The sequence below is a fragment of the Tamandua tetradactyla genome, chromosome 9 (assembly GCF_023851605.1).
Source record: "Tamandua tetradactyla isolate mTamTet1 chromosome 9, mTamTet1.pri, whole genome shotgun sequence".
Classification (NCBI taxonomy): Eukaryota; Metazoa; Chordata; class Mammalia; order Pilosa; family Myrmecophagidae; genus Tamandua; species Tamandua tetradactyla.
Window position 1 is genome coordinate 64,976,788 of NC_135335.1, and position 25,670 is coordinate 65,002,457.

Sequence of the window (25,670 nt, forward strand, 5' to 3'; positions counted from 1 at the left end):
ATACAATACCAGATTTCCCCCTGTACCCTGGACTTAAATGCTGTTTGTACACAAATCATACTTTTGAAGTAGTTCTTCCTAGAGCTTATTTATATTTCTAGTGTTAATCAGTGGGACACATAGGTCTATACAATCCCTTTCAATCTTGTTCACCTTCAATATGGTAATACTGCTTATAGTGCCACCAGAGGACTGCCTTCACTTCTATCTCTTCCCTTACATTTGAGTTTCATGTCATTAGCTAACTGTTCACCCATCTCTAACTTCTATGTATCTCAGAGTACCCTAAACTCTGTATTATAAGCTTCTGATTTTACCTTTACTATGGTCATAGAAGTGGAGTCACACAGTAATCTATCCTTTTGTGTCTAGCTTATTTCTCTCAACATTATGTCCTCAAAGCTCATCTTGTCATGTGCTTCAGGAACTTCATTTCATCTTAGTGCTACAAAATATTCCATCATATGTATATGCCACATTTTGTTAATTCAATTGTCTGTTGAGCATTTCAATTTTGTCCATTTTTGGCGATTGTGAATAATGCTGCAGTGAATATCAGTGTGCAAATGTCTGTTTTACTCACTGCTTTCAGTTCTTCTGGGTATATTCTAAGTAGTACTATTGCTGAATCATAAGGTAACTCGAAACTTAGTTTCCTAAGGGACTGCCAAACTGTCTTCCATAGTGACTGTACAATTATACATTCACAGCAATATTCCATAAGTGTCCCAATTTCTCCACATCCTCTCCAACATTTATAGATTTTTGTTTGTTTAATAGCAGCCATTTTTTAAGGTATGAGGTGCTATCTGTTGTAGGCTTGATCTGCATTTCCCTCACAGCTAATGAAAATGAAAATCTTTTCATGTGCTTTTGAGCCATTTCTGTTTGCTTTTCAGAAAAATGTCTGCTATATCTTTAGCCTATTTTATAATTGTGTTGTTTGATCTTCTGTTTTTGAGTTGTATGATCACTTTATGTATACTGGATATCAAACCTTTGTAAAATGTGTGAATTCTAAATATTTTCTCCCATTTAGTTGGCTACCTCTTCTTTACTTTTTTAAAGGCTTTTGAGGTGCAGAAACATTTGATTTTGAGGAGTTCCCATTTACCTATTTTCACTTTTTTTTATTAATTAAAAAAAAATTAACTAACACAGCATTTAGAAATCATTCCATTCTACATATGCAATCAGTAATTCTTAATATCATCACATAGATGTATGATCATCATTTCTTAGTACACTTGCATCGATTTAGAAAAAGAAATAGCAAGACAACAGAAAAAGAAATAAAATGATAATATAGAGAAAAAATAAAAATAAAAAATACAAAAAACATATAAAAAACAACAACAAAAAAAACTATAGCTCAGATGCAGCTTCATTCAGTGTTTTAACATAATTACATTACTATTAAGTAGTATTGTGCTGTCCATATTTGAGTTTTTGTATCTAGTCCTGACGCACAGTCTGTATCCCTTCAGCTCCAATTACCCATTATATTACCCTATTTCTGACTCCTGATGGTCTCTGTTACCAATGACATATTCCAAGTTTATTCTCTAATGTCGGTTCACATCAGTGGAACCATACAGTATTTGCCCTTTAGTTTTTGGCTAGTCTCACTCAGCATAATGTTCTCTAGGTACATCCCTGTTATTACATGCTTCATAAGTTTATTCTGTCTTAAAGCTGCATAATATTCCATCGTATGTATATACCACAGTTTGTTTAGGCACTCGTCTGTTGATGGGCATTTTGGCTGTTTCCATCTCTTTGCAATTGTAAATAATGCTGCTATAAACATTGGTGTGCAAATGTCCGTTTGTGTCTTTGCCCTTAAGTCCTTTGAGTATATTCCCAGCAATGGTATTGCTGGGTCGTATGGCAATTCTATATTCAGCTTTTTGAGGAACCGCCAAACTGCCTTCCACAGTGGTTGCACCATTTGACATTCCCACCAACAGTGGATAAGTGTGCCTCTTTCTCCGCATTCTCTCCAGCACTTGTCATTTTTTGTTTTGTTGATAATGGCCATTCTGGTGGGTGTGAGATGATATCTCATTGTAGTTTTGATTTGCATTTCTCTTATGGCCAGGGACATTGAGCATCTCTTCATGTGCCTTTTGGCCATTTGTATTTCCTCTTCTGAGAGGTGTCTGTTCAAGTCTTTTTCCCATTTTGTAACTGGGTTGGCTGTCTTTTTGTTGTTGAGTTGAACAATCTCTTCATAAATTCTGGATACTAGACCTTTATCTGATATGTCGCTTCCAAATATTGTCTCCCATTGTGTAGGCTGTCTTTTTACTTTCCTGATGAAGTTCTTTGATGCACAAAAGTGTTTAATTTTGAGGAGCTCCCATTTATTTATTTCTTTCTTCAGTGCTCTTGCTTTAGGTTTAAGATCCATAAAACCGCCTCCAATTGTAAGATTCATAAGATATCTCCCTACATTTTCCTCTAACTGTTTCATGGTCTTAGACCTAATATTTAGATCTTTGATCCATTTTGAGTTAACTTTTGTATAGGGTGTGAGATACGGGTCCTCTTTCATTCTTTTGCATATGGATATCCAGTTCTCTAGGCACCATTTATTGAAGAGACTGTTCTGTCCCACGTGAGTTGTCTTGACTGCCTTATCAAAGATCAAATATCCATAGATGAGAGGGTCTATATCTGAGCACTCTATTCGATTCCATTGGTCGATATATCTATCTTTATGCCAGTACCATGCTGTTTTGACCACTGTGGCTTCATAATATGCCTTAAAGTCAGGCAGCGCGAGACCTCCAGCTTCGTTTTTTTTCCTCAAGATGTTTTTAGCAATTCGGGGCACCCTGCCCTTCCAGATAAATTTGCTTATTGGTTTTTCTATTTCTGAAAAATAAGTTGTTGGGATTTTGATTGGTATTGCATTGAATCTGTAAATCAATTTAGGTAGGATTGACATCTTAACTATATTTAGTCTTCCAATCCATGAACACGGTATGCCCTTCCATCTGTTTAGGTCTTCTGTGATTTCTTTTAACAGTTTTTTGTAGTTTTCTTTGTATAGGTCTTTTGTCTCTTTTGTTAAATTTATTCCTAAGTACTTTATTCTTTTAGTTGCAATTGTAAATGGGATTCGTTTCTTGATTTCTCCCTCAGCTTGTTCATTGCTAGTGTATAGAAACACTACAGATTTTTGAATGCTGATCTTGTAACCTGCTACTTTGCTGTACTCATTTATTAGCTCTAGTAGTTTTGTTGTGGATTTTTCTGGGTTTTTGACGTATAGTATCATATCTTCTACAAACAGTGATAGTTTTACTTCTTCCTTTCCTATTTTGATGCCTTGTATTTCTTTTTCTTGTCTAATTGCTCTGGCTAGAACCTCCAACACAATGTTGAATAATAGTGGTGATAGTGGACATCCTTGTCTTGTTCCTGATCTTAGGGGGAAAGTTTTCAATTTTTCCCCATTGAGGATGATATTAGCTGTGGGTTTTTCATATATTCCCTCTATCATTTTAAGGAGGTTCCCTTGTATTCCTATCCTTTGAAGTGTTTTCAACAGGAAAGGATGTTGAATCTTGTCAAATGCCTTCTCTGCATCAATTGAGATGATCATGTGATTTTTCTGCTATGATTTGTTGATATGGTGTATTACCTTAATTGATTTTCTTATGTTGAACCATCCTTGCATACCTGGGATGAATCCTACTTGGTCATGATGTATAATTCTTTTAATGTGTTGCTGGATTCGATTTGCTAGAATTTTGTTGAGGATTTTTGCATCTATATTCATTAGAGAGATTGGTCTGTAGTTTTCTTTTTTTGTAGTATCTTTGCCTGGTTTTGGTATGAGGGTGATGTTGGGTTCATAGAATGAATTAGGTAGCTTTCCCTCCACTTCAATTTTTTTGAAGAGTTTGAGGAGAGATGGTACTAATTCTTTCTGGAATGTTTGGTAGAATTCACATGTGAAGCCGTCTGGTCCTGGACTTTTCTTTTTGGGAAGCTTTTGAATGACTGATTCAATTTCTTTACTTGTGATTGGTTTGTTGAGGTCATCTATTTCTTCTTGAGTCAAAGTTGGTTGTTCATGCCTTTCTAGGAACTTTTCCATTTCATCTACATTATTGTATTTATTAGCGTAAAGTTGTTCATAGTATCCTGTTATTACCTCCTTTATTTCTGTGAGGTCAGTGGTTATGTCTCCTCTTCCATTTCTGATCTTAATTATTTGCGTCCTCTCTCTTCTTCTTTTTGTCAGTCTTGCTAAGGGCCTATCAATCTTGTTGATTTTCTCATAGAACCAACTTCTGGTCTTACTGATTTTCTCTATTGTTTTCATGTTCTCAATTTCATTTATTTCTTCTCTAATCTTTGATATTTCTTTCCTTTTGCTTGCTTTGGGGTCAGTTTGCTGTTCTTTCTCCAGTTCTTCCAAGTGGACAGTTAATTCCCAAATTTTTGCCCTTTCTTCTTTTCTGATATAGGCTTTAGGGCAATAAATTTCCCTCTTAGCACTGCCTTTGCTGCGTCCCATAGGTTTTGATATGTTGTGTTTTCATTTTCATTCACCTCGAGATATTTACTAATTTCTCTTGTAATTTCTTCCTTGACCCACTCGTTGTTTAAGAGTGTGTTGTTGAGTCTCCACGTATTTGTGGATTTTCTGGCACTCTGCCTATTATTGATTTCCAACTTCATTCCTTTATGATCTCAGAAAGTGTTGTGTATGATTTCAATCTTTTTAAATTTGTTGAGACTTGCTTTGTGACCCAGCATATGGTCTATCTTTGAGAATGATCCATGAGCACTTGAGAAAAAGGTGTATCCTGCTGTTGTGGGGTGTAATGTCCTGTAAATGTCTGTTAAGTCTAGCTCATTTATTGTAATAATCAAATTCTCTGTTTCTTTATTGATCCTCTGGCTAGATGTTCTGTCCATTGATGAGAGTGGCGAATTGAAGTCTCCAACTATTATGGTAGATGTGTCTATTTCCCTTTTCAGTGATTGCAGTGTATTCCTCATGTATTTTGGGGCATTCTGATTCAGTGCATAATATTTATGATTGTTATGTCTTCTTGTTTAATTGTTCCTTTTATTAGTAGATAGTATCCTTCTTTGTCTCTTTTAACTGTTTTACATTTGAAGTCTAATTTGTTATTTATTAGTGTTTATTAGGATATTAGTATAGCTACTCCTGCTCTTTTCTGGTTGTTATTTGCATGAAATATCTTTTCCCAACCTTTCACTTTCCACCTATGTTTATCTTTGGGTCTAAGATGTGTTTCCTGTAGACAGCATATAGAAGGATCCTGTTTTTTAATCCATTCTGCCAGTCTATGTCTTTTGATTGGGGAATTCAGTCCATTAACATTTAGTGTTATTACTGTTTGGGTAATACTTTCCTCTACCATTTTGCCTTTTGTATTATATATATCATATCTGATTTTCCTTCTTTCTACACTCTTCTCCACACCTCCCTCTTCTGTCTTTTCATATCTGACTCTAATGCTCCCTTTAGTATTTCTTGCAGAGCTGGTCTCTTGGTCACAAATTCTCTCAGTGAGTTTTTGTCTGAAAATGTTTTAATTTCTCCCTCATTTTTGAAGGACAATTTTGCTGGATATAGAAGTCTTGGTTGGCAGTTTTCCTCTTTTAGTAATTTAAATATATCACCCCACTGTCTTCTTGCCTCCATGGTTTCTGCTGAGAAATCTACACATAGTTGTATTGGGTTTCCCTTATATGTGATGGATTGTTTTTCTCTTGCTGCTTTCAAGATCCTCTCTTTCTCTTTGACCTCTGACATTCTAAGTAGTAAGTGTCTTGGAGAACACCTATTTGGATCTATTCTCTTTGGGGTGCGCTGCACTTCTTGGATCTGTAATTTTAGGTCTTTCATAAGAGTTGGGAAATTTTCAGTGATAATTTCTTCCATTAGTTTTTCTCCTCCTTTTCCCTTCTCTTCTCCTTCTGGGACACCCACAACACATGTATTTGTGCGCTTCATATTATCATTCAATTCCCTGAGCCCCTGCTCAAATTTTTCCATTTTTTTCCCTATAGTTTCTGTTTCTTTTTGGATTTCAGATGTTCCATCCTCCAGTTCACTAATTCTAACCTCTGTCTCTTGAAATCTACCATTGTAGGTTTCCATTGTTTTTTTCATCTCTTCTACTGTATCTTTCATTCCCATGAGTTCTGTGATTTGTTTTTCCAGACTTTCCATTTCTTCTTTTTGTTCATCCCATGCCTTCTTCATGTCCTCCCTCAATTTATTGATTTGGTTTTTGAAGAGGTTTTTCTGTTCGTATATTCAGAATTAGTTGTCTCAGCTCCTGTATCTCATTTGAGCTATTGGTTTGTTCCTTTGACTGGGCCATGTCTTCAATTTTTCTGGTGTGATTTGTTATTTTTTGCTGGCGTCTGGGCATTTAATCAGATTTCCCTGAGTGTGGGACCCAGCAGGTTGAAAGACTTTCCTGTGAAGTCTCTGGGCTCTGTTTTTCTTATCCTGCCCAGTATGTGGTGCTTGTCTGTCTGCGGGTCCCACCAGCAAAAGATGTTGTGGCTCCTTTAACTTTGGAAGACTCTCGCTCCTGGGTGTGTGGTGGAGACAGAAGAAAGTTTGTAGGTTCGTTTTAATGGCTTCAAATTTTGAAGTACTGTGATCTGAATTCCTTGAGAGAGGGATTCCACCTGAGTTGCGTTTCACCCCTCCCGCGGGGAAGGTTCAGGTGGTAGAGAGCCTTGAAAGCAGCCTGTTTCTGCATTCGGGGCAGTTGTAACTTGTGTAATCCCAGCCCTGAGCCCAGAGGCAACCAGGCCTCCATAGAAACAGCTGCAGAAGGCTCTGTTTTGCCCCTTTCCTCTTTTTCAGTTAGCCCAATAGGCGACTTCCGCCTTGATCAGTTTCACCTGAGCTGAGGGCCTATTTTTAGTAGTCAGAAGTTGTTCCTTAATGCCACTATTAGTGTTAGGTTGGACTCAGTCTCTACTACTGTTGGAGACTCTTTCCTTTCCCTCCGGGAAGTCTCCTGTGGGGGAGGGGCGCCGGCTGCCGCAGCTTGGGAAACTGGTGATCAGAGGTTCCCAGCCGGCCCGGGAAGCCGCGTGTGGGAGGGGCGCCAGTCGCCAGCTGCCGCGGCTTGGGGAACCGCCGATCCAAGGCTCCCAGCCTCCCGGGAAGCCACGCATGGGGAGGGGCGCCGGCCGCCACAGCTTGGGGAACCGCTGATCTGAAGCTCCCAGCCGGCCTGGGAAGCCGCCCATGAGGGAGGGGACTGGCCGCCAGCCACCGCAGCTTGGGGAACTCGCCTCTCTGAGTCTCTCAGCCAGACCGGGAAGGAGGGAGGGAGGGGCACCGGCCGCCAGCTGCTGTGGCCCAGGGAAGCACGCGTCGCTCAGGGACCTCACCGCAGCGGAGTCTTGTAGCCGGTCCAGCTGGTCCAGACTGGGGTACACTGTGTGTCCGGTCTCTGTTGTGGCTCCGGGAGCTGTTCTGTACTGTTTCTAGTTATTTAGTAGTTGTTCTGGAGGAGGAACTAAGATGCGCGCACCTTACTAAGCCGCCATCTTCTCTTGAAGTCCCTCTATGTATATTTTTATATTGAAGAAATTGCTGTAAAGAATTCAAACAGCAGGTCACTTCTTTTAAATGAGTAAGAGAATTTTTTGCTTTAGAAACATTCTAATTAATTATTGATCTTTTACATGTTCTTAAGTTTGGCAGAGACTTCTCTTTTTTCACTTGAAAGTTGAATTTGTGAGCTAGAGACTCTTGCTCCCTATGGGGCCTGTTTTCTGCTGTGAACTGAAGATTTATAAGTATCTTTTTACTAGAATCTAAATTCAATACTATACTATCTACTGCATTTTAAAAAATGCAAAGTTTGGGTTTTGCAAACTATTCATGGGGAAATGAGACTAAAGCATTATCTGACAATTGAAGATGGAAAACAATTAAGACTGCCTTATGAAGTGCAACTTGAAGGTTGAAAATTATAGATTACAAGTTTTTTTTATGAAAATTTATTTGTTTCTTCTCTTGTCAAGACTCTTTGTAGCTGGTTCATTTCCAAAGCTTCACAAAGCTATCAGTGAACTCCCAGGAGCATGGGGCGTAAAGTATACTGTCTACTTTGCACTGTCAAGGAAAAGCCAGTTCCGATTATTACCAGTCATGTGTGAATCAGTTCTGAAAAAAAAAAAACCCAAAGTTCCTGTTCCAACTTAAGTACAAGTCTTAAATCTGGATCATTATAAAAGTGTTTTCCTTTGTATTTGTTGAGAGTTTCATGCTTTGTTTTTGTTAAAAGTGAGCAGTGATGTGGATAAACTACAATAGCAGGTATCCTGATTTTAAAAAGCCCTAAGTGTTTATATCTGGAATACCTCAGGTGATACGTGCTGTGAAATTGGTTTTTCATGTATGTATTTCCTTTTAAGTATCATCTGTAGACTAAAGGTATTAAACTAAGTGTATGTATTATCTCAGAATAAATTAAGTGGAGGGACAAAGAAAAAGACTTAAAAATTAAATGTTGGTAAATCCCAACGATGGTCCAACTTCTTCAATCTGTGAAACATCTGGTTCCTCCAAGAAGTTCTATAAATATTTCCACTGACAACCAAAAGGAAACTGTAAGGGATTTGTTGTAGGGCCAGGCAAGGAATCTTCCCTCTGGAGCATTTACTGGGCAGTTTGTTGGTGCCAGAATCCAGGGTGGGCTCTGAGCTGACTCGGAGATAATGAGGGAGCAGACTAGTGGGTGGAGAAGCCCCATGTGAAAAGGCCATCGTGAGCTATCTGTGAATTCTATGGAAACAATAAAAATGGAAAAAATAATTCAGCCGGGGTGGATCTAGAAGATATGACCCTTTACCAGGGATTTAAATGATGAACAGGAATCCACCAGTTGGTCTTGGGGAACAGGCCTTCTGGTCTGGGAAGCCAACCTGAGCATGTACCATGAGACGTGAATTTCATGGAAGGCTTGTACATACTAGACGGAGATGGACTTTATTACCTGGATAGTGCCTAGCACAATGCCTGGCACACAGCATTCACAAAAAAAGGGGGAGAGGGTTAGAAATAAGTAATCAGCCTCCCAAGTTTTGAGCAGGGGAAACTGGCCTGTGTTTTAGAAAGCTAATTCTAAATGCAGGGAGGAGGGTATATTAGAGAGATGGAAGGTTGGAAGGGAGAGCAGAGGCAGGAATCACAGTTAGGGAGCTGGTAAAGGAGATAAGAGATGAGGAAAACTTGAACTGAGGCAGTAGTAGTGGAGACAGAGGAGAAAAGCAGGCATGAGATTTACAAACTCGTCAAAGTGAAGAACATGGCAATTGATTGGATGTAAGTAGACAAGGTCCAAGGAGCTTCTAGATGATATCCTTGGTTTCTAGCTGAGAAGACAGACTTGACAATTGGTTCTACCATTAACAGCAATACAGAACGACAGAGAAAAAGATTGTTTTGCAAAGGATGTTGATGAGTTCAGCCTTGACATGCTGTCTTGGAAACACAAACAATAAGTGCACTTGTAGGGAGAGGGCTGGTTACAGCATTGTCCATGGAACTCTCTGCAGAGATGGAAACGTTCTCTCTCAGCACTGTCCAATATTGTAACCATGATTGCATGTGGTTCTTGATCATATGAAACATGATTAGTGAAACCTGAAAACTGAATTTTTAGTTAAATTTAATTTTAATAAATTTAAATTCCAAAAGCCACACATAGCTAGTGTCGACTGCACTGGACAACGCAGGCCTAACAGATACTGGGATATATGTGTGTATATTGAGATATATATATGTATATTGGGAGGCAGAAAGAGATGAGACAGTGAGTGTGATCTGGACTGGAAATAGTTTCAGGAGTCATTAGCATGTAGGCAATAGCCAAAGCCATGTAAGTGCATGAGGTACCCAGGAAGAGCCCAGATGGGAACAGAGAAGAGTTAAGGGTGAATCCCTTGGAGTGCACCAGTGTAAGTGGCACACCACGGAGGAGGGCCAGCAAATGGCACCTAAGAAGAAGAAACAAAAAGCAGAGGAGACAATGATACTGCAAAAGCCATAGGAGAATTTTCAAGGAGAAGGGACAGGATGATGTGAGAGCAGTCTGGCTGCAACAACTGTCACCCCATTCATTGCCAGGGTTGACTCAGCTGATCTGGCTGGATAGGTGTGTGTTCCCTTTCTCCCTGACTGCTCCATTTGCGTCCCTCCCTGTGTGCTTGGTTGAAGAAGATGACCTTCCCTGCTAGAGGTGGACCATTCTTTGGTCAAGGGTATACAAGTAGCTGTACTTCTCTGCTAGAACCTCCAAGCAAGCTCTCAAGGAGAAGGCACAGTCCACCATGTCATAGAAAAAGTTTATTAAATAAAATGAGAAAAAGCTTTCCCAGTTTATATATTATTTTACCAATAAATTCAGTGGCTATATATTTTTTTCATTGTCAAAGTGATATCTTTATACAATGGTCTTCAAGGATCAAGGCTATTGGAACACAGCTCAGCAGTTTCAGGTACTTCCCTCCAGCCACTCCAGTACACCATAAACTAAAAAGGGATATCTATATAATGCATAAGAATAACCTCCAGCATAACCTCTTGACACTGTTGGAAATCTCTCAGCCACTGAAAATTTATTTTTTCTCATTTCTCTCTTCCCCCTTTTGGTCAAGAAGGCTTTCTCAATCCCTTGATGCCAGGTCCCAGTCTATCCCGGGATTTCAGTCCCATGTTGCCAAGGATATTTACACCCCTGGGAGTCACATCCCACATAGAGAGGGGGAGGACAGTGAGTTCACCTGCCAAGTTGGCTTAGAGAGAGGCCATATCTGAGCAACAAAAGAGGTTCTCTGGAGTGACTCTTAGGTTTAATTTTAGGTTGGCCTAATCTATCCTTTGCAGGAATAAGTTTCATAGGGGCGAGCCCCAAGATCAAAGGCTTGGCTTATTGATTTGGTTGTCCCCACTGCTTGTGAGAATATCAGAAATTCTCCAAATGGGGAAGTTGAACATTTCCTCCTTTCTCCCCAGTTCCCCAAGGGGGCTTTGCAAATACTTCTTTATTCACTGCCTAAATTACTTTGGGATATATCAGGACATCACACTAACCTGGACAAACCTACAAAATCTCACACCCTGTTTAAGATTCCATGTACTTATGGTGTTTGACTACACTGACCATACAAGTTAAATTATGAAATGCACTACCCAAAATATAAATTCTGCACCATATAAGCATCTCTTCCTTTTGTCTCACACAAAAGTTGACATTTTAAAATATGGACGATATCATCCTTTATCCTGTATTCTAATTTACCTTAGTCCTATCTAGATCAGCTTCATTCATATCTCTACTCCAAGTCCGATCACTTTTTTAACTTTTAAAACAGTTCCCATATGGGGTAGTGCTTACTTTCATAGCTTCAGAGTTCTAACTCTGAGTCTCAGGTGTCAAATAAATACCCGAAGTTTTTGGGGGTGACAAGGTTATAAACAAACAGCTCAGTATCTCAGAATTTAAAAGTAACAGTTACAACTCCTGAAATATGTGACTGCTGTAAGAGTTTATAATCTAGGACCCTTTACAATCGGCCTCTAACCTGATAACTCATGTTCTTGCCTTCACTTGACCAAGTTCTTATTAGTCAGTCCATGTGATTGAGGCATGATAACATTTGTCTTTTTGTTCCTGATATTTCATTCAACTTACAAGTCCTTAAGGTTCAAACACCTAGTTGCATGCCTCACAACGTCATTCCTTCTTGTGGCCACTCAGTAGTCCATTGTACCTATACACCACAGTTCCCCCTTCCATTCCTCAGTCATTGTAACTTTAGGCCCCGCCATCCATTGTGAATTGTGAACACTATCATCATAAACACCAGTGTGCAAATGTCCATTCCTGTCCCCACCCTCAGTTCCTCCAGGTATATACCTAGCAACAGGGTTGCAGGATCATATGGCAAACCCACCCCTAACCTCCTGTGGAACCACCACACTGCCCTCCAAAGTCCTGCACCTCTTAACTTCCCTACCAACCGTGAATAGGTACATCTCTTTCTCCACATTTTCTCTAGCACTTATTTCTCTCTGTTCATTTTTAAACGTTTTTATTCATGCATCATACAATCCAATCTAAGTAAATAGACATGCCTTTTCCACCATAATCTATATGAAGACACTTCCTTTTCTTCCACAAAGAATCCAAACGCCTTCCCCATGCCCCCGCCCCTTGCCCATTGACATTTAGTTTTGGCACAATGCCTTTGTTACATTGGTGGAAGCATATGGCAATGTTACAGTGACCATATTTTGCTAACCAAGAATAAGCACACTGTGCTCTAACCGTGATTTTTTTTTTTGCCTTCAGCATTAAAGGCATTTCAAAGATTTATGGAGGCAACTGCAAATAATATATCAAAAATGAGCCCTGTGCAGGCAATCAAGAATAATATGTTTCTAAAAACATAGCCCCATAGTAACAGGACCTAGAATTTCTTGTCCATGAAGTCCTCAGTGGAGGTTGTACAGTTTTGCCACAAGTACCCCTACTGATACTAGCAATAGCATTTTTTGTACATTACCTCATAGAATTCTCTTAGCGACTATCTGAAGTAGATGGAATTATTCCATTTACAGAAGAGAACTCTCTGGCTTATAAAGTTTAAGGGGCTTTCCCCAGATGTTATGAATTGCACATCGTAGGGCAGAGACTAGGAATTTAGGCTTATCTGTGTTCAATGCTCTTTCTACTGCACAGTGTTCCCTAATTTTAAGAAATTCACAAGTGCTGTCACTTGTTTGCCTTATCTACTCAACAACTGTACTATTATTCACTCAATATTTTTTAAAGTCAACTTAAATTACTGTTTAAAAACAAATCATTACAGCATTACCTTACACCAAAAACCAGCATTGCTCACCATAAATGAATGATGATTTTTTAAATAAAAATATATCAAAATTAATAAAACCCACAAAACAAAAATGTTAATTAAATGCCTGTCAGAGACTTTGAGGCTTTGGACCACCTTCTCTTATCAAAAAGGGTGATAAGCAAATGTTTAAGGAGATTCTAAAAAGGTTATGTCTTTCTTATGATCTTAGATGCATAAGGATGGCATCTAAGGTCATGTCCCCTGAGAGCGGGGGTACTCTGTCCAGGAATGGTAACATCTCACTTCACATTGAAGGACCTAGTATAAGGTCATCCCCTTGGGCCTTTTACAGATAAGAAAAAGGAAGGTACTAAGAAGTCATCATTTTGATACAGGATAAAAAACCATTAGGATGTTGTGAATTATAATTCAAGACTCATAGAGTTTCCAGGACCACACGATATTTCCCCAAGTATAAATTTCCTAAAAGAGCCTTTCTACCTACATTGCAGATGACATCAAAGTATACCACATGTTCCAAAGATGCCATTCTGTCCATTCCATTGATAATATTTATACCTTCTGCACACTGTCACCTAAAGGATTCCTTCACAGTGTGAATACTGCCTGCTAGAGCAGCTAAAAGGCAAAACAGAATCCATGCCCAGTTCAGGTCAGAGTCAGAAACTGGGCAATATTAGGAAATGGGTGGCCAGACATAAGTAAAAAGCTGGGCATTGGACTGAACCATATACCTGAGTATTAGACAAGCCTCACCTTGCTCTTCAATCGCCATAGCTCTATCCTCATGGGATTGATCCAGGTGAGTGACCAAAAGGTTCATTTGCTCTTGGACAGGATCTTAGCCATAACTTGATCCAGAGATGCCACCTCCTGGGTGAGATTCCCAGTAAGACCTTTGTGTCCTAAATGCCAACTCCCTCCAGGTAGAATGCAAGATTACCCTTCTCTATATAAATTTCCACTTTCTAGCAAAGAATCTCTTAAATAAGGTCTTAGGCTGCATGTATAACCTGAACCACATTAAAAGAAAATATTTTGAAATAAAACAAGAAGAAAAAAGGTCCTTAAGATGGTATTTTTTTTCTTCACTAGCTAGCTTTTTTGGATCTATTTTTTAAGCTTGAGTTTAAGCTAGGAAAAGAAACCTTGCTTTTTATGGCAAGAATTCTTGATTAGAAAGGAAGCTTATAATGGAAAGCATCTTGCAGAAAAGTTTTTGGTAATCAGAGGGAAAATATACAGAGTTGCTTTGTAAATTTTGACGTTGAAAGACCAGTGTAATGTAAATATGACTGCCTAGAGTATAAACAACAATGGTTTGAAAATAAAAATGTACAAAACAGGCATCTATCTAGTTAGAAGAAAATGTGGCTAATAAGCATGTGTATATGAGAGGCTTTGAATATTTTTGATACTATACTATAATTACTAAAGATGTAAAATTTCCTAGATTTATGAAATCATGAGGGAGAAATTTATAGGGATTTTCCCCTCAGAAAAGGACAACTATGCTTTTAGTTATGCTTTACATATAACTAACTTAGAAAACTAATCATTACAGTATTACCTTACATCGAAAACCAGCATTGCTCACCATAAATAAATGAACTCAAAAATGTTAATTAAATGCCTGTCAGAGTAAATAAAATAAAAACATTTTATTTCCATAATAATTGCATACTTTGAAGTGTTTTTAATTGTTAAGGGAACCTCAAGTTCTTAAACTTTAAAGAATTTACTATCTCTTAATTTAATCAAGTAAAATACCAACATGAAAAATGCAAGCATACTTATTGGACTTAGGATCTTCCAGTATCAAACAAGCAAAGATAATTCGATTTGAGAAAATCCACATTTTCTGCTACTAGGAGTTTCTGTATATTCCTCATTGTCTTCACTTTTGACTTCTGAAAGCTGATTTCTTCCAAGCACACTTAGATAAATTTTGCTATCCTTAGCCATTTGGGTTTTGTGTGATTTGGGGGCACTGTCAACATAGAGCTGTTTTTCCTCTGCCCCTAAAGATCCAAGAAATGGGAGAATTCAGAGTTTGTGTCGTGGAGAGGCTTTAATGGAACTGTGGTACAGAAACAAGCTGGGCAAGGAATATTTATCACATAAACTAAGCAAATACAATAGTTCCACGTTTCCTCGACCCCAGCTGGGCACTCAGGCAGCAGTCAGCAATGTGTTAAACATTCCAATGAATGAATGGATCATCACTTTCTTTTCTGCCTATTAATCTGTAATCTAAGAGTCTGTAGCAGCCCATCTCACTGAGTTTTAGTACATAATTTAATACCAAATGTCTAACTCTCTGTGTTCCTTGTGGTCCATTTTGTATATCTTCCTCCAGACATCAGTGCTACATATTTTTTCCATTCTATTTCAATCTTTTTGGTATATCCAGCTTCCTGTTATCATTAAGAGACATACTAGGTCATAAAATGTACATCCTGTTGCAAAATCCTGTGATTATTCCCCCATTCTGCTTTTATGACCCTTGCATTGTTTTCATCTCTATCTTTCTTTCACATATTTTATAATAGACAACCTCTCTTCCAATACTTTTGTTTGAAACGAACCAGGACTGCCCTTTTTGCAAATTTCATAATTTTTACCCTATTTTCCTCCACTTATCCATCCATTCCACCATATATCCATCCAACCCACTACAGAGTATTTATTGTGCCTACTTTTAACACATCCCATTATGGATCCATATACTTACTCTTGAAAAAATGTTTGCTCTTAGAATGTCTGCTGGGAAAATGGTTGTCTTGGTGTATTAAAAAGCCACCTGTCCTATGTAGTTCTGGAACTTTTATGAAAATGGATTTCTCCCTTAAGAGTTTGAGCATTCCTTTTCCTGATAATTCGGCAAACACTTTTTTTCTCCAACTGAAAAAAAACAAGAGCATTTTGTGCATAATGCTTTGCATTGTTTCTTGCCATGAATGCTCGGTGGGTGATATCTGCTCCTAATCGCAATGTGGATATCACAGAATCAGCAGGAAAGCAAGACTTTTAGAGGACCTACTCTGTGCTTCTTCACCATGGTTCCCACTTTCAACCACCAAAAGAATGTCCCAGAATTTTAGGGCGCTTGATGCACTAATTGGGGATCCTTTTTACGTGACAAGTCATATCTCTCTTGCAGCTTCAAAATCCTCTCTTTGTCTTTGGATTTTGACAGTTTTTCTATAATGTGTCTTGGTATTGATCCCTTAGTCTGTGATACTTGGAATTAGTTTCCGGGATGTATATATTCATGCCTTTCTTCAGATTTAGGAATTTTTCAGCCATTCTGTCTTCAAATACTTTTTTTGCCCCTTTCTCTCTTTCTTGTCCCTCTGGAACTCCAATGAAGCATATGTTGGTACATTTGATTGTGTCCCATGAGTCCCTCAGGCTCTATTCATTTTTCTTCATTATTTTTTTCTGCTCCTCACACTGGAAAATTGAAACTGTCTTTTCTTCAAGTTTGCTGATACTTTCTTCTGCCTGTTCACATCTGCTGTTGAATCCATGAAGTGAATTTTTATTTCAATTATTGTATTTTGCAGCTTCAAAGTTTGTTTGATTCCTTTTCATAATTCCTATCCCTTTATTTTGTGTCAAAATCATTTCCCTCATTTCATTTAATTCTTTATATATGGATTCCTTTAGCTCATTGAACACATTTAAAGACACCTGACTTAAAATCTTTGATACTTCCAGTATATGAGCTTCCTCAGGGATGGTTTCTGGCAAATTTTTTGTTTCCTGGGAATGGACCATACCATACTTTCCTGTTTCTTTGTGTGTTTTATAATTTTTTGTTGAGACCTGAGCATTCTGAATATTATATTGTAATAACTCTGGAAATCTAGTTCTCTCACTACTCCAGGATTTCTGGGTTTTGATGTTGTTGAGGCCATCAATGTGTGATTTTTTAAACTAGTTTTGCTCCCAAATGGGGAATGGAAGAGAAAAGAGAAAGAAAACTAGGCACTTCCTCTTTAGACTCTTCTGTCCCTTTTGCCTGAAGAAGGTTGGAACAGTGGTGGGTCTGAGAGCTAGCCCTCAGCAGTTTGAAGTAGCTGATCAAAAGCAATGATCAGCAATCAGACCACTCCACCCTGCCTCCACCCCCAGGTTTTGGAGGCTTAGTCCTTATAGCCCACCCTGGCACCAGCAACCTGCATCAGAAACCCAGGATGTAGACCCAGCTGCTGCCTGCAATATCACTGGGGGATAGGGAAAGGATAGCCACTGCAACAGAGGATGAAATTCACTTATATTAACCACAATTTACCATCCTCTTCCTCCAGTTCTTCCTTGGATGCTTCATAGAGTTCCACTAGTCTCTTGAGTTTCAAAATAGTTGATTCATACAGTGCCTGCCAGTCCATGTGGTTTTGGTGGGGAAACTGATTACTGTAGCTTCTTCCTTGGCCATCTTCCCACAATCCTCTCTCTCCTTTGACCCATTTTACAAGTCATATTTTCTCTGGTAGTATAGACTCCTTCTGTATGCTGTCCATAGACCCCACCATCTTGCCTAGGGGAAATAAAAAGAACAATGATATCTACTGGATAATATTTACATAAATGTATAAATGTATACAAAAATGTACAATGTATAGAAATAGGAATAATATCCTCTCAGAGTTCCTCTAAATTGTATTTTAGCCCAATACATATCACCTACTAAAGAGATAAAGAGACTGACGTTGCCTATATGATCACATAGATATAAATTTACTCAGAAAGGATATTAAGGTATGAAAATATGTTCATAACCACAAAATATTGTAAGTCCATATATTAAGTTCAAATAAAGTATCTTTTAATAATCAGTAAGGTTTCTTTGTTCTGCTGTTTGGATTGTGATGTCATAAGGCCAGGAGGAAAATTCAAGTTTTCTCCTAACTCTATCATCTTCATATTTGTCTTTTGTTTTCTTATCTCTGAGTGTGTATACAGGTATCAGGCCATAAGGGTCCTTGTTTCTAGGTTCTAGTAGAAAAATCGTCAGCTATTGCCAGCATCCATTGAGCTGTCGGGCCTCTGAAAGGGACACAGGGGAAAAAAGGAGTACAAAACGTGTGCTGGTCTTTCTGTATTCCTTTATGCAAATAAAATATACTACTCTAGAGGTGGAAATGGTACTTGCTTTGAATTTGAAGCCATACTGTATATTCCTGGTATGTAGATATTCAGATTTTGGTTCTACGTGAACATCTTCTGTTCTTATAAATCATATGTAGTGGCAGTAAATGGCTCTTAGTATCAAAGAGCGAGATAGATTTACTTTAATCCATGATAAAATTTATTTCCAAATTAAGCAAAAACAAACAAATATATGCCCATAAATTTGTTATGTAAATGGGAGTGTGTATATGTATGTGAATTTGTGTATATTTGTGGAAAGTATCAGGAAAAGATTTTTTCTGACATTTTTAGGCCATTTATTTCTGGTTGTTACTCATCATTATGTTTTATTATTTTTCATTAATGGATGCTATTTATTCAAGTAAGACAAACTGTTCTCCAAGGATTCTTGACCCACTATAGAATAAGAAGGGAGGAAACAGTCCTGATGTATGCTCTGGCAAAGAAGATCCAGTTTTCCAGGCAGAAACCTCCCAGACTCACCAAGCTTCATCCTCTCACCCCCCACTTCTGTGAGCAGTGAAGCGCGATTTTGATTTACTGCTGAGAATCCTGTTGCTAACCTGCCAGCACAATTCCGAAATAGAGATCGGAGGGTGAAAAAAGCTATGACGAAGTTCCCGAATCCTCCCCAAGGCAAAATCTTTCTCACAGATGTGCGAGGCCGCAGTTTTTTTTCTGAGTGTGTATCCTTTCACCACTCAGGTATGTTTCTTAGCCAAGACCAAGACAGAAAGAAAAAGGAAAAGCTTAACTAAAGGCACAGCCGCAATAAGCAATCTGAATGTATTTGCCTTATCTCCATCAGTGTTGGAAGTGAGCAAAGTGAATTAGTTAAGGGGCAGGTTTGGAAAATCCAATCTCCTATCCCTCCACCCCCGCCACACAGGCAGTTAGTATATTTCATTCCTCAGGGTCTAATTCTGAGGGGTGTGTCCACAGAGTGCTATTAAATGTTTTCCTTTGCAGGATGAAGGCAGGGAGGAGAGAGAATTTAGAGCCCTCACAGCTGCTAAAATGTCAGAACAGGGAGCCTAAAATTGCCCTTCCCTCCTGGCCAGAAATAAGCAGTTCACCTTCCTAAGAACCTACACCAACTTCAAAGACAGTTCTCCAAGGGCACATAATAGTAGCTTGGCAGGCAGTCGTGAAATCAGTTGGTTTACATTTAACTTTTTTTTTATTTATTTATTTATTTTATTTTTTTACATGGGCAGGCACCAGGAGTCGAACCCGGGTCCTCGGGCTTGGCAGGCAAGCATTCTTACCTGCTGAGCCAGCGTGGCCTGCCCTTTACATTTAACTTTTATTTTAGCTGATTATGAAAGAGAAAAAACCATATTAATTTTCTTATGAATGATGTAAAATGCAGTATGTATACCACCTGGAATAGAAAAGTACATGCCACGCTATAAATTATTTTTTAAACATGTATTTCCATCTGATTCAAGACCTTGATGTTGTACCTATTATGTACTCTAAATCATGTCAGATGTTGTCAGGACACAAGTAAGACAAAGATACAGCCCTTGTCTCCAAGGAGCTCGTAGCTTAACAGTAGGCATATTGGCCACCTATTGCCACGGTTATGCTGTGTCACAAATCACCCCCAAACTCAGAGGCTTTAACGAATATGTTCTTCTCTCCCACACATCTGTGCTTCACCTGGGCATTGTTTGATCCAAGCTGGGCTTGGCTGAGCTTGGCTGTCAGCTGCAGTTTGGGGCCAGGTCTGCTCCAGGTGTCTGGCATTCGCTCAAGACCAGTGGGCTGGCCTAGCGTGTTCTTCTCACGGCCCCAGGAGAAGCACGAGAGGGTGAGCCCAACTGCGCAAATAAATTTATGCCTTTGCTGTCATCACATCCCCTGACATTCCTTTGGCCAAGGCAAGCCACACAGCCAAGCCCAACATCACTAAACAGCAGAAATATGCGCTACCTCTAGAGAGAGCTGCAAAGTCGCATGACAAAAGATGTGGGGATTAGGGAGGGATGCAGAAGTGAGAAAAACAGCACCATCAACCACATAAGGGAAAGATAAATTCACAAATACCTGTCTAACAAAGGATGGGGGTTTCCAAAAGGAAAGGATCACATCTCAAAGACAATAGCAAAATGTTCTTAGAAAAGGTGGCCTTAGCATTCATCCACAAAAGGTGTTTGCATTTCCTGAGGCAGAAATCAGGGAGTGGAAGGAAAATAATCCCAAGAAACTCCATGAGCAAAGTGTGGGACACGTGTAGGCCATTTTCAGAAAATGGAAAATAATTCAGATGGGCTGGAACACAGCCACAAGTAATAATTTTAATAGTCAACATGGACTGAGCACTCACCATGTGACAAACTCTCTACACAGTAACTCATGTAATTTTCACAGTCATCCTGGGAATCACAAAAGTTGACCTACAACCTACGGTACTTACGAGAATTTGCTGTATCATCTATTTGAAGATTAGTGTTCTAGCTATAGAAAAATAAGCTTGTAAATAAACATTAGCTATTATGAAAGATATAATTCACTAATACACTATTTTTGCATATACAGATTTTATAAGTTATTTTTCTAAGGTGATGCCTGCTATAATATAGTTTTTTCATTTGTGTTTCAGTCTGAGCTGAGGTAACAGTCCTCTGCCTATTTGTCCCATCTTACTTTTGAGGACATTCCAATGATTCTATCTTATATTCTCTTCAATTTTTTCTGCATGCCTTATCTTCTTCAAATTCCTTCTCCATGTTGACTATGCTTGTTCTGAGAACATTAGGTCTTCATAATATGCCCAGCAATGTTAGGGTGGCATGAGCTGAAATACACTGCAGAGTTCTAGTCCCACAGTGGGTTCGACTGTGTCTTGAGTGACCCTCTTCTCATAATAACTCGCTTCTTTCATGTTTTCAGTTGAGAGGAAGAAGCTACACCATCATTCACACATTCATTCATTCTCTCAGTCCTTTAAAAAATAATTATCGAGAATCTGCAGGCATAATTCTACATTCTAGCAATTCTTGGACGAACAAAATGAACAATTTTCTTGCCCTCATCAAGTGAATTCAGAGGAAAAAGATGCCAAAACAACTAAACGAGATTATACCTGGGAATAAAGGGGTGATATGAAAAGAGAGTGATTGAGATGAGGGTGGGGATTTTCTCAAAATAGGACAGTGAGAGACCAGAGCAGGAAATATCTTGCTATCTCTCATAATTTATCTGAAATGCCCTCTGAGATCCTGAGACACTGTCCACTTAGCCTTGGGCAGTTGTCCAACCCTGCTACCTGGACTCAATCCTGAGAACTTCTAGCATGGGGTGGCTAGAACATGCTGGTGGAGCCATTGGTTCTTCTACTCTTCCAACAAAATGACAATTTTTATTTACAATTAATGGACGACTTAGTTTGGATCCCCTGAAGGCAGATCCTTAGCATAGGTAGTTTATAGGAAAACTCAACCATCTAGGTGTAAGGCAGCAGGGGGAATAAGTTAGAGAATGGGAAAATTCAGTGGAATGTAGATTCTTGAGCTGGTAAAGGTTGTGGGCAATTGTAGCTTCTAGCATGCTGGGGACCCTCTGAGAAATTTTAAAGAATGTGCTTCATAATTGCCCTTCAAAAGGATGGAAGCCACAGAAGTTCCCAGCCACATTTCTTAGGTTGTGCTATCTTATTTATTAGCATTTTATTTTGAAATCTTCTTATGTTCTCCTTTTCCTTCTCACTATCATTCATTGGTGTGTCACCATGAATTGAGTTGATGATCCTTTCAGTTTACAATTAATGGATGACTTAGTTTGAATCCCCTAAGGTAAGGACTTAGCATAGGTGGTTTATGGGGAAAAAGTTTTAGCCAGAATTGGAAAAAGATACTTATTCCTACATTTTCCCTTTTGCATCTATAGTTTAGAATAAGCCACACTGTTAACCTAATGCATTGTTGAGGCTCAGTTTCTACTGATTTGTAAAATATAATAGATAATATACACTCACATATCCTAATGTATCTGCAGCAGTCTTAAAGTATTTGGTTTTGAGTATAAGATGCTGGCCTGAAGTCTTCAAAAAAGTGTTATGAGTCTAAATTCCAGGTACAAAATGTGGTAAAGGATGCAAGGATAGAAATTTTATTTAAGTTTTAGAGTAATAATTGGAGTTGGAGCTGGAAATGACCTTAGAAATCATCTAGCCCAATTCACCTATTCTATAGATGAAGAAAGTCATAGTTTGGAAATAAAATCTTTCTCTCTCTCATACATTTACATTTAAAGTATACAAAATATATTTATATAAGAAGAGACTAAATTCCTTCCTAACTTATATTTAAATAGGAATATATATATATATTCCTATTATATATATATATATAAAGAATCCTTACTCCTTCCTATACTTAAAACCACTTGTGTCCTCATCAGGCAATCTTCATTTCCAGTGAACAGAATATGATTTGCATTGTTGCTAAAAAACAAAAATAAGTGTCTTCACAGATATTCAAGGCCTGGAAATAACATTGTATTAGTTTCTCAGCTGCTGAAACAAATACTGTACAAAGGATTGGTTCAACAACAGGAATTCATTGGCTCATAGTTTCTGAAGCTAGAGAGCTTGCTTCCTCCCAGGGTTGTTATTGTCTGGCAGGTCAACAATCTTTGGGGTTCCTTGGCTTTTCCCTCACATGGCAATGCACATGGGGGCATCTTGTCTTTCTCCCCTGGGTTCCACTGACTTCCACCTTTAGGTTGATGCCCATAACGTTCTTTCTCTCTGCTGTTTGTTGTTTTTTTTCCTCCTCTTTCTCTCTCTCTGATTTTCATTCTGTCTATACAGGATTCCACTAATTCAGATTAAAGCCCCAGCTGACTCAGTTGGGCCACAGTAAAATAGGACCCATTAAATACAGTGGGTCCACACCCCTAGGGCCAGAGGTTCGGACCTGACATGCCTTTTGTGGGGGACATAATCTGGTCCCCAACAACCACGTTAGTGCCTGGTCTGAGAGAGTGAGCAGGGTTACGGGCCAGCACCTTGGGCACCTGGACCAGCAGAGGCTCTGGAGCATTGTGAGCAACTGAAGGGGGACTGGGTGCTGGGGCAAGTGAGGGAAAGCAATGGCAAATATTCCTTGCACCCACTCCGTGGTCTCTTCTTCTGACACTCCATTACCCTCATTTACAAATGAAACATAACCTTACACCTAACCAAAATATAATTAGGAAAATGAATCAGTTTGTGTACATAATATATAAGGTTTCTCCCCAAAACAGAAATAATGAAACTTGGAAGTTGTGCCCTTTAGAGGATTCCCCATTAAAGTAGATCAGAGGTCAGCGAACTATGGCCCAAGAGCCAAATCCAACTGGCCTGATTCCACAAACCAAGCTTTATCTAAACAGCCAGCCCCCCGTGTTTACCGTTTACATACCAGAGATTCTTGGAATAATGCATTTGGCTAAATAATGCATTTAGCATCTGGCCTGGCATGGAAAAGTTTGCCAATCCCAGATGTGGAAATAACTGAGGATGAGCCACTTTCTGGAATGAGTAGAACTTGAGCTGTGCTTCTACCCCCTGGCAGCGCTTTCAGCAGGAATCTACCTTGGGTGGTGGTCAGTGGAATGGAGGTCTTCTCTGAGAGGGTGGCGGTCAGTGGAATGGAGGTCTTCTCTGAGTGGGTGGTGGTCAGTGGAATGGAGGTCTTCTCTGAGTGGGTGGCGGTCAGTGGAATGGAGGTCTTCTCTGAGAGGGTGGTGGTCAGTGGAATGGAGGTCTTCTCTGAGTGGGTGGCGGTCAGTGGAATGGAGGTCTTCTCTGAGTGGGTGGTGGTCAGTGGAATGGAGGTCTTCTCTGAGCACCCCACGCTCCCTCCCTTCCCAGGGCTCTGCTGGGCTCGCGCTAACCCTTATTCTCTGTCCTTTGCCAGACTCCGACCTGAGCATGCGCACACTGAGCACGCCCAGCCCAGCCCTGATCTGTCCACCCAATGTGCCTGGATTTCAGAATGGAAGGGGCTCATCCACCTCCTCGTCCTCCATCACCGGGGAGACGGTGGCTTTGGTCCACTCCCCGCCCCCCACCCGCCTCACCCACCCGCTCATCCGGCTCGCCTCCAGACCCCAGAAGGAGCAGGCCAGCATAGACCGGCTCCCGGACCACTCCATGCTCCAGGTCTTCTCCTTCCTCCCCACCAACCAGCTGTGCCGCTGCGCCCGCGTGTGCCGCCGCTGGTACAACCTGGCCTGGGACCCCCGGCTCTGGAGGACTATCCGCCTCACGGGCGAGACCATCAACGTGGACCGCGCGCTCAAGGTGCTGACTCGCAGACTCTGCCAGGACACGCCCAATGTCTGTCTCATGCTGGAAACGGTGACTGTCAGTGGCTGCAGGCGCCTCACGGACCGTGGGCTTTACACCATCGCCCAGTGCTGCCCGGAGCTGCGGCGGCTGGAGGTCTCCGGCTGCTACAACATCTCCAACGAGGCCGTCTTCGATGTGGTGTCCCTCTGCCCCAACCTGGAGCACCTGGATGTATCAGGTAAATGGATGGACACCCCATCGGTGGGGTCTTTGTGAGCGCCACACCAAAGCAGCAAGCTGGTGGCTGCCACCAGCTAGACCTGGAGATAGAAGGTGGATGGTGGCAGGCTGAGTCTCTACGTGATCCGGGACCCTGGAGGCCAGGAGAATCCCGTTCATTAAATAAACGCCAACTTCTTAGAGGAACGACAGCCACCTTTTGCCTGGTAGTTCAGTTTAGTATAATTTTTAAGTGTCTTTCCTCTCCAAAACCCTCACACTTATTGCAGAGCAACCATAGGTAATGGGAGGAAATTTCTAATCATAGATGGATGAGAACCAAATTTCACACTCAAACACACTGAGTTTGGAAATGGCCCTTATTTCCATTCGTTAGGGTGCCGCAGTGCCCGAGAGCTGTCCACGCCACCAGGGCCCCCTGTGTGTTTGGGTGCTGCCCTCCTCACTGCACCCACCCTGCACTGTAAAAAAGCATCCAGCCGCAGGCTCGGCGTGGAAGCCTTTGCCATTTCACAGACACTGGGAAATTCATCATGGCGAAGTTGCCGCCTCCTGTTTCACCCTCCTCGCCCCAGCCCTGGATTAATTTTGTATTTTTTCTTAAGCAAAATTCTCCATTGCAGCAAGAGCAAGGCCCACTGAGGCAAGTCTTTTTCCTTGTAAAAATCGAAGGAAATCCCAGCATGGCTGCTTTGCTTGACAACCTCCCTGAGGCAGGAAGAATTAAAGCCCAGTCTCACACTTTGGCGCCAGACGTAATCCTACTGGACTAATGGTCTTTATGGCCCTTTTGCATCCGCTGCCCAGTCAAACGGCGACCATGTGAGAGGCTGAGATGTGTGAGACACATCAGGGAGTTAAAGAAGTGGACAGCATGCACTGCAACCTCAGGGATTCTTGGTGAGAGGTCGAGAAGTAAAAACCACTTTGACAGGCAAATATGCAGAGTTTGGGATTTACAAGCATCTGAGGTAAATGATACTTTCCAACAAAACCCGAGGTAAAAATTCAGCTCTCTGAATTTGTGCTCTCTTTCGAAAGCTGACATCTGAAAATATTTCAGATGATA

The 25,670-nt window shown here is 40.2% G+C and overlaps 1 protein-coding gene across 2 annotated transcripts in view; it reads left to right on the forward strand.

Moving 5' to 3' along the window:
* Positions 1-25,670, forward strand: part of FBXL7 (F-box and leucine rich repeat protein 7) — a 449,123-nt gene that overhangs the window by 413,423 nt on the left and 10,030 nt on the right. For both annotated transcript variants that reach the window (XM_077116874.1, XM_077116875.1), the window contains exon 3: positions 23,988-24,599. In XM_077116874.1, coding sequence (XP_076972989.1) covers positions 23,988-24,599 — 612 coding nt within the window. The remainder of the gene's footprint in view (positions 1-23,987; positions 24,600-25,670) is intronic.